This window comes from Sinocyclocheilus anshuiensis, unplaced genomic scaffold (assembly GCF_001515605.1).
Source record: "Sinocyclocheilus anshuiensis isolate Anshui unplaced genomic scaffold, SAMN03320099.WGS_v1.1 scaffold821, whole genome shotgun sequence".
NCBI classification, from domain to species: Eukaryota; Metazoa; Chordata; class Actinopteri; order Cypriniformes; family Cyprinidae; genus Sinocyclocheilus; species Sinocyclocheilus anshuiensis.
Genome location: NW_015558606.1, coordinates 560,394 through 570,475, shown reverse-complemented (window position 1 = coordinate 570,475; position 10,082 = coordinate 560,394). Strand labels below are relative to the sequence as shown.

Here is a 10,082-nt window from a genome sequence, read left to right as displayed (position 1 = left end):
ATATAAAACATTTTAAAACCTGAATGATTTGACATAAATATTTTCATATTCCACAAGATAAAATAACTGAATTTACCCAAATTATCCTGTAAAACTTTACCTGTCCTTGATTCTTAATATTGTGTTTTGCCTCCTTGAGCATCAATGACTGTTGTCTTTTGTTGTAGTTGTATATGGGTCCCTGGTTTATCCTAAGCTGCTCACTGTTCTTAAAAAAAGCCTCCAAGTACTGTAAGTTCTTTGGTTTCCTCGCATTTGACCTCAGTCAAAGTAGCTTAGTAGCTTAATGATTTTGAAATCCAGATTACCAATGGGGACATTTGAAACACTCATGCCCAACAGTCACAAACGGCTGCAAACAGCCACTGATACTCAAGCAGATAACACCAAGGGTACATTAACATTTTAGAAACAGAAAATTATGTAAATTATAAGTTATCTATATTTTTCTACTCAACCCAGGCAACCCAGGCGGGGCCCATGGATGGTTTAGTCTTTTTTTTTTTTTTCCTTTTTTTTTTTTTTTTTTTTTTTTTTTTACATTTTACCAATAATACACATTGCACAGATTCCGCAAGAGGCATGAAAACCATACATAAACATAGTTTAGCTGAACTCACCCTGATGACTTCGGGCGTCTGTTGAATGAGAAGTGTTGAGCCCGTGTCCCTTACAGTAGAAGTAGGGATTTGTATAGCAGCAGGTGCACTTGAGGGTATTGGTGTAGGTTTGCATTTAGGTGTTTGTGCAGGTGTAGATGCAGTCTCAGATGGAGGTACAGGCAGCGGGAGGGGAGCCACCTCTGCTTTGGTGCTGGCCAGTGTGTCCTGGAGAAGACGCATGACCTCTCGCTCCTTAGACTGGGTTCCTCTCCCAGCTCCACTCTCCACCAGCTCCTGAGCAAAGCTCTCAATGCTCTCAAGAATCCTGAGCAGCAGAGCTCCATCATCCTCTTCGGTGGCCTCAACTGCTGTTTCAGAGGGCTTGGTCACCAAGGGTCCAGACACACCGGCCACTGGCATATCTTTAGCAGAGCAACCAATCAAATGCTGGGGGAAGCCAGTCTGCTGGGCACAGTTTTTAAGTTTAGGGGGCAGTGGAGGTTCCTTTTGCATGTTTTGGGAAAGACACTCCAGGTCCATCAGCAGTTTATCAATGTCATCGGCTCCCCCTTTATTAATGTGCGAGGTTGACCTAGAGAACAGTCTGGAATCTGTGCTTTTTGGCAAGTACATCTGGTTGACCGTCAAGTCGTTTTTAGGCTTGAACACAGTTTCATTTCTGCTAAGTTCATGAAGTTTTTCTGAAACACCACCACTAGGTTCAGAATAGCCAGTGGGTCTTTTGGAGAATGATCTGGACTCCGAAATACTACAGCTGTGCTTCCCATCCCCTTTAACTGCCCTGTCCGGCATCCTTCCCACATCCGAATCCTCCTCCTCGATATACAGAGCTTCCATGGCATCCTTACAGAGGCTTTCGCTACTACTAGATAAGAGAGAGTTTGTGGAAGAAAATGTGTCCGGTCGGCTGGTTGAGACTGTGTGGTGGCAGATATAAGGCGTTGAACCGCTACTGGAGGCTGAAGGCAAGCTGCCATGTGGGAACCCATTAGTTGATGGAGGTGTACGTGCTGACAAACCAGGGGGGCTCTGAATGGGTTTCACACTGCCTGCAAGATCCCTAGAGCCTTCTGGAGGTTCTGGCTGGGAGGGTTTAGCTCGAGGCTTTGTGGGCGGAGGAGACTGAACAACGTCCTCGTAGCGCGGAGGTTGCTCATTGCCAAAGATGGGGGAGAAAGGGATTTGCTGCAGCCCGTGTATGCTGTTGACTAGTTCAGCAAGCTCGCTGTGCTCCTGCCTCACACTTTGCCCCTGTTCCAGTTCAAGAGGAAGCCTCTTCAGATAGTTGGAGAGGCGAGCCATCACATTTTTATAAATTACTTCAGGGTTCCCTGAGTCGTCGCTGCTTCCACCCATCGACTTCCTTTTGATGCACTGTTTGATGATGTCTGTGCACTTCTTCAGATCTTCCGAGCACTTGAGGAGAATGTCCAGACAGGCTTTAATGTCTTCTCCTGAGGCACTGCTGTCTGCCTTGGTCTTCTCCAGTATGCGGGTAATTAAGTTCTCCTCGGTGAGGCTATTCAGATAGAGCGTGGCCACATTGTTTAGGTTCTGCTCTAGGGATGCACTGCGACTTAGCTTATGCTCTTCGAGTACAGATTTCTGAAACAGGCCAAATGGAGGACAATTCTCATCATTGCCTGTGAACTGGCCATAGATGATGTCTAGATCAGTGGACCTCCTGCTGAAGGAGTCCGGCCGAACCTTACGGCCCTTTCTGAAAGTCACGTGGCTGGAAGAGTATTTGATTTTCTCAAAAGAAAACTCCTTGATTTTTCCACTGGCCAGGTTGATAGCTTCCCCTGTAATATCCTTGAGGCTTGCTGAGCTTTGGATGGCAGATCCTTTCTTAACTCTGGGGATGACCTGGTGGTAGTCATCGCAGAAAGCACCAAGTCCAGTGTTGCCATTCTCCATCGTTTTGGACTCATGAATGCTGATGGGCCGGTCAGAGCAGGCTCTAGATATGGGGGTATCAAGAAGTTCCGCACAAGTGCTGCGGTGAGCCACTGTGCAGTTTAGTCCATGTTTTAGTGCACCACAGGGCCCATTACAGTAGTGTACAGTGTGCTGGACACGACGGTCAATCACAACGCTGTTATAACAGTTAATACTGCTGACCACAATGCTATAGGTAGCCGCCATGGTCTTTCTTTGTTCATAAATCCAAAAGTCTGCTTTGTAATATAACGCTAGCCACCTAAAAATAATAAATGCTATGTAGACACATTTATATAAAAATGTCAAATAATATAAATCCTAAAAAGCAAATAATAGTTGCTTTGCTTAGCCTCAACTGCTGCTTTAGCTGATTCCAAGGAAAAAAAGGATTTTCATATCAATACTTCACCGGTGCCCATTGTTAAAGGGAAGTTACACTAACATTTAGCAGCATAACTATCCATTCCTTAGCATGGGCCCCAATGGCCTAATGATAGGCCTGTGTGCAGCACTCCAGATCATCCCCCCTTTGGACAGCCGAGGCCTGTGGGCATAAAGAAGTCCTCTGGCTCCGTCTCCAAAGCCACAGCATACAGCCCACCTGGTGACAGGCTTCCGCTGATGTGTTCAGCAGATGTTCAACCCTCTCTCTGTCTTTATCTTGCTTTACCAGCAAGAATCAGATGTTTAAGAATCCAATGTGAAAGTCACCTGTGAGTAAAAAGACAAAAGTGGGTTAAGGGGAGAGAGAAAGCACTTTTTCAGATCAATTGAAATACAAGTCTCTGAGACCCTAGATTGTCCTATTGTATCCTTGAGCTAATTGTGTAAACTATAAACAACACTGAATTTACAGCCTCTATCCAAATAGTCTACAACCACAAACATGTTGGTTTTCTTCAGGAAACAGAAGGAGAACAATAAAAGGAAGTTTCCGCCTCTGAGTGAAATATATTATATTAATGTATTTGGTAGATTATGTTATTCACAGTGACTTACACTGCATTCAATGTACAGTTTTTACATCACAAGTGGGGTATATATTTAATGTTATTTATTTTGTTGTCTTTATATTGTCTTTGGTTAACATATCTTTTCATTAGATTATAAGCACATTACACTTTTAACTTTTCTTTGGTATAGCTAAACCACAAAAAAATGATACTAAACAAGCTCAAAGCACATTAAAATATTCTACAAGCCAGAAGTGAACCACAAACTATGTCTTTCAAACAAATATAAACCAAAAAATAAAATGACGTGCTGTAGTGCCTAATGCTGGTATGTGGTTATAAAGAAAGACCTAAGCCTCAGGCATCTTAGGTCTCCTGTGTTATCAAATGTAGTCCTTAAGCCATCTTCAAAGAGGCCCACATCAGTGAAAGTTGTTAAAGAGCTTGTGAAGAAAGTACAGAGACACACTATTAGCATTCTTTGACAACACACCTCACTCTGCCTCTTTTCCCTATAAAGTGAGTTTACTCAAAAGAGAGCAGTTCAAATACACAAATGCCATAATTGAACAGTTGTACTTGTACCTTAGGTTGCATACTGAATCATTCCTCAGGCAAGGAACATTCTTTCCTGTAATGCTCTCATGACAAATATTTGTACTCTATTATTGAAGACCGGCACTAACCAACAACAACATGCACAAGAGCAGTCTTCCTGCTTCCATGTGCTACTAAAAATATTGTGAATTTAAGTGCAGTCTGCACTATTTAAAGTTTACACAAACAAATTAAACTTTTTACACAAACATTTAAAATTGTCTCATTGTAAATAATGAATAGTATATATTTATTAGTAATTAATTATTACATTTATAATTATGATTAATTAAATTATTATTATAATTAAATAGTGCCTTTTATGGATTTCTCCATCTCATATTGCACTAGATCGACCATGTCCTTCATACACCCAAAAGGTAGTTCAGTTCAGGTATTTTGAAAAGAAGTTACTTTGAAAAAAAAAAAAATGTATCAGTTTTTTCTTTTTTTTTTGGCCATACAGTGAAAGTCAGTGGGGTCCAGTGTTGTTTCAGACCCCAATAACTTTTAATGCATGAAGAAAAACTATTGAAACATCCTTCAAAATATCTTCTTTTATGCGTCACTGCAGAAAGTAAGTCTTACAGGTTTGGAACAATATGACGGTGAGTAAATTATGACACTTTTAATTTTTGGGTAAACCATCTCCTTAACAGATGAAAGTTCTCAAAATTTCTCCTTCAGTGCAGGGCTCCAGACTCATTCTTCCCACTGGTCACTCTTTTGCGACTGACTTTCTCAGTTGGTGGCATGAGCACACGATTTGTTTATTTTATTTTAATTTTTTTGCGCACAACATGGGATTAATCAATGCATGCTGATGAATTTTTATCATAGTTTATAGTTATATGGAAATTAAAGTGGTTAACATTCAACCCGTTCTTTTTCATCCGTATTATTATTTGTGATTTGAATTTTGTGAACGGGAGATCCTCTTTTGCTGTGTTATAATCCGGGCTTCGGATGCTTTCACTTTCAAATTCGTGATCTTGTTGTCACGTTTTACAAGAAAAGATAATTGTCGGTTTTGCTTACATACATCTACACATTTCATTTTTTAAGACTAAAACAAAAGATGGATTCATTTTTATTCTTAATTAAAAAGCACAACAACAAAACAGTAAGATACAATGACAAACTAGCTTACAAAACATTTATCAACAAAAACGAATAAGATTAGGCATGGCATACACCACATGCTGTGCTATATACCGACTAATAACTTACAGAACGTTTAGCAAACACTGAGGAATCAAATAAAAAATAAAAATAAAAGAGAGCCTCCATAGCGTAACGTGAGGTAAACAGCAAAGATAAAAGGCTTTTCAAAATGAAAACAAAAAGAAAAGTGAAACTAAACTTGCTGTCGGTGACAGTGCTTGCATGTTTTTTTCCCACAAGAATACTAACATGTTCATCTTCTCTGGTTTAAGAAGCGGTCTTTTACTTTAGCTTGAAAACCATCCATCGTTTCCTAAATATACGCGTCATTTTTGCTGCACGCACCTTCGCGCTCGTGCTGACGCGGCGAGTATAAACCAGGCTCTACACTCGAAGCGCTGCTCAGTTCAAACGAGTAGCACGGTTTCATTATGCTTTCAGTTTCGTTTGCCATTTGATGTTTCTCATATACAACAGAAAGGCAGCACTTATGAGTTGAAGAACGCGGTGGTTGCACCAGTGCGACCGCTCACAAAATTTAGTCGCACAGGCAGAAAAAATGGACGCAGTCTGGAGCCCTGCAGTGCATAGAAAAATGACATCAGCGACATTAATAAATAATCATTTCATGTCTCTACTGCTCACTCTCCCTCTCTCTAATGATAATTATGTCAACAGATGAGTCATTGAGAGACTGGAGACATATTTATTTCAATACATATAAGGGAATGAGCTCATTATTAGCATTTCTTAGCCGAAAATGCTCTCCACAGCCAAAACACGCTCCTTTATTCTCCAATTCCAATTTCTTTTTCCCTCTTTCTTTTATTTCTCACTCCTTCTGGCCCTATTGTTTTTCTTCCATTTTTTCTTCCTCTCACAGCAGGCCTCATTAAAGCCTTGTCTTCTCTGTGTCTCAGCAGAGCAACAGCAGAGAACAAGTCTCCAGGATTTCTACCACAACCTTACCTCATATAAATTCTGACTACAGCCATGCATGAAAGCATTTATAGCAGTATAATCTGCATTCACAATATAGACTCATAAATGCATTACACATCTGTATTTCCTCACAGTATTGGAACAATGGTCTCTGGTTAATGTTTTTTAGCATGCATTCATTACAGAGGGCACTAGATTGGTGGCATATGGAAAAACATTCAGAGAGTGAGATTTACAGGGACAACCCACACCCTCCATAATCTGTGTACTGACACGGTTCACAATGGACAGGTCCTGCTTGCCCAGCCAGTTACACTAAAAGCTGGTGCCGCCGGTGAGAACCTTACAATGAGAGCCACTGCCTTTTGCAACAAGACAAAGAGATATAGAGTATCAAATGCATAAACAGTAAGCCAGCTTCAGGATGCCAGGATTTACTTCTGGGGCTCATGAAACTTCATCAAAGAATCCCAAAAACAGACGCTATCTCCATTTCCACTGTGTAGCACTGTCTTAGGCGTCTTACATTACGGACAATGACTTTTATTGCTCTGGCCACATCCTCATGCCTCCTTGCAGCAGGACTATGGCATGTTCACACAGGTTATCAGGAGCCCTGGGCATCTTTCTCCTGGTGTTGTTCAGAGTCAGTAGAAAGGTCTCTTTAATGTCTCTTTAAGTTATTGGACCTGTGACAGATGCTGATTCTACTGATTCTGAACATAATTTACAGTCACAGTTTAACATAACCTATGTTATAGGTTTGAACAATGGTTAAACGAATAGCAGGCAGTTCTTAAATATCATAGGTTCAAAGTAAATATAATGAATTTGTACTTGTGGTCATGCATGTTTCTGTTTACCATGGGCAGTTTTGACTTTCCATGGCCAAGGCTCAGTAAAGACACACTGAAGAATTTGTTTATCATAGAGGATAACACTCTTCAGCTCCAGTGTCCTCAAACAGAGCCTCTCAATAACATAGGTTGCTTTCAAAGTAAGCTTTGACGTAACCGGTTGTCAAGTCGGGATGAACTCAATATGACAGGAAGAGTGTGGACCGCAGCAAAGCGACGGCTTTTTAATGACAATTTAATGGGCTGATCAACACATGATCCTGCACTCTCTCCTTTGCCTGCCGTTTCTATTTCCAGGCCGGTGGGGGGTTAAAGCAGAAGCCTTCACACCCTCACTCACCCAGCCTTCACATCATTCAGTGGGTGCGGACACCCATACAAACATCTTATATGTCTGATGAGAATCTTCTTACTGCATAGGACCTCCCTGGTTAGCTGGCTTAGCTGCTTTGGGATGGCTAGCTCTGTATGAAAATTGAGATGAAGAATGTCCCTAGAGATTAAGCTTTAATTGTCAGGCAACAGTCTTTATCTCAGCTTAATGTTGTAATTAGCATACAGTGATTGTTATGGAGAAAGCAGTGCATAAAATGCAAACATACTGTTTGGAAAGCAAGACAACATCCACCCACAGTTTTGAGACTCTCTCTATTGGCAGGAGCATGAGGAATGAGGATGCAGCAGCCTCATTATCTTTCTAATCCCATTGCTTTCACGCCCTACAGTCGTTCCATGTTTAATTACACCGTAGCAGTCACAGGCCGAGAAGTCACATCCGTGTCCTGTCACATCTGCCAGCGCTTTTCAATTTCGTGTAGAGACTCTTGGCTGTACAATATTGGCAGCTTTGGAGCATCTTCCTCGAAATAACACCCTCAACATGCTATATACTCAACAAGAAAATAGATCTTGTTATTTCTGCCAGGTAGAGCAATAAATCACAATGCGTTGGGGTCTGCTTATATCTGGCCCAATTAAGAGTTGAAGGATGAAGAATCGATATATGTTACAGTAGTGCTCATTAAGGAATCACTGCAAATGGAAAGCTTCACTTTGGAAGGTAAATTGGGAATTTGTGTGAGCCCTCCCTTGTTAGAGATCAGGCCTGGTCTTGTTACTGTGCACATGCTGTCGAAGGGGGGCCCGCCATGAGCTTTGTTTGTCTCCGCTTGAGTAATGACTTTCAAAAGCTGTTGCTGCAAGAGAGAACCTGACCCCCGTGACAACAACACATTAATAAAGGAAGGATTACACACTCGCTGGCCACTAACTCCTTCACATAGTGACCAGGGTGCACACTTAACCCTTCACAGCCTCAGGGGGGAAAATGAGAAGGATATCACTGAAAGGAGGGAAAATATGGATGTTTTAAAAACTGAAGATAGCAATTCAATTAAATGTTGCGAAATGTGGCATTAAGTGCTTAATTATTATTCAGAGTGAGAGATTGGGAATGAAATGGAGTGCAAAAAGAGAAAGAGAGAAACACAGCCTGAATCAATTTCATTATCACAATGACTGCTATTATAATTGCTTGGTTTTCTTTTGAAACTACTCCACACATAAATGTACAACAAAAGTAAATGATAAAAAAACAATACAAATCTGGCCAAGCTACAAAGTATGCTTTAACATGATTTAACCAAGTTCATCAAGACATTCCTGAATCAGCATTAGATTTTACGGTTAGTTCTTATCAGACATTCTTATCAACCTACCATTTCCCTCTAATTTTAAGGGTTGTTAATAGTTAAGGTTGACAAATCGTGCTCCTGGACCAGAAAAAGATTGTTGTTTGTTATTCAGAATTTAAAGGAGAATGTATTTTAAAATACAAATAAATTCCTCAATTTAATTGAGGTAGCAACGAGGATGCAGAATTTCAATTCAAATTTAAATTATGTGGGATTAAATCAAAGAGAAATTCAAAGTTATACTTTTTTTAAACTAGACATTTGTTAAGACAACTTTGAATCTTGGCTTGATTAAATCCTGTTTAAAACAGTTTTGATGGTTTTTGAATGTTCGAAGGTTTATAGCTAATACTTTTAAATTCTTTCCAAAAATGAAACAAAAAAATTACTGACACCAAACATTTGAACAGTAGTGCAGACAGACAAACAGAACAACAGTCCACATCCTATTTGGCAGTTTAAAAGCCCACATTTCATAATCGTTAGCACAAAATGTCACACTTGTTTTTTTTTCCATTTCATTTCATAGCCTAAAAGAAACAACCACTGACCTAATTCTTCAATGCAGTTTATCAAAATGTTTTCCAAGGCTCTTAAACACTCTTTGGGAGCATAAATTACACCCCAAAAGAGGGGCAGAGATATTCTAGATTGTATTCCAAATTTTTGTTGCAGCAGGAGGAAGCCAGCAGTCAGCAATTAAATCTTAATTAGTGTCTATTGTTTTGAAACCACATCAGTCAGACCGAACAATGAAGCGATGGTCCTAACTATTCACACTCGTATGAAGACAGAGCAGCATGAATACTTTACAGACAGAAAAGCTAATCAGCAAAGGCCCTCTGCTTGTAGCCAAGTATGGTGTCCCATACTCGGAATTTGTGCTCTGCATCCCATCCAAGTGCACACACACAGCAGTGAGTAGTGATCAAACACACACACACACACACACACACACACACACACACACACACACACACACACACACAGTAAACACACCAGGAGCAGTGGGCAGCCATTTGTCTGTTTTTAAGTCGTTGTGGTGTTCACACTATGTGACTATGTAAATTATCTGCAACCGGGGGTTACACACTACACAAGGTGACAACAATTGTCACCCAACGACTCTACAAACCACATTTTGTCACGAAAACACACGCAAGAATTGGAACGGGAATGACGCGAAACAATACGTGAAATAGGAGTTGTTTATTTGAAAATGGATGTCGGAAAGAAATTAGCGCTGCAAGCGGTTTGCTCGATGAAAAATTTTGCTCCATTTATTGTGTCCAAACTTTTCTTTAAGCC

At 40.4% G+C, this 10,082-nt stretch overlaps 1 protein-coding gene across 1 annotated transcript in view; it reads right to left on the bottom strand.

Annotated features, from left to right (window-relative positions):
• LOC107680219 (serine/threonine-protein phosphatase 2A regulatory subunit B'' subunit alpha-like) overlaps nucleotides 1-10,082 on the bottom strand; it is a 96,169-nt gene that overhangs the window by 38,643 nt on the left and 47,444 nt on the right. The window contains exon 3 of the mRNA XM_016476016.1: nucleotides 621-3,278. Within this exon, the coding sequence (XP_016331502.1) occupies nucleotides 621-2,771 (2,151 nt within the window). The 5' untranslated portion in view covers nucleotides 2,772-3,278. The remainder of the gene's footprint in view (nucleotides 1-620; nucleotides 3,279-10,082) is intronic.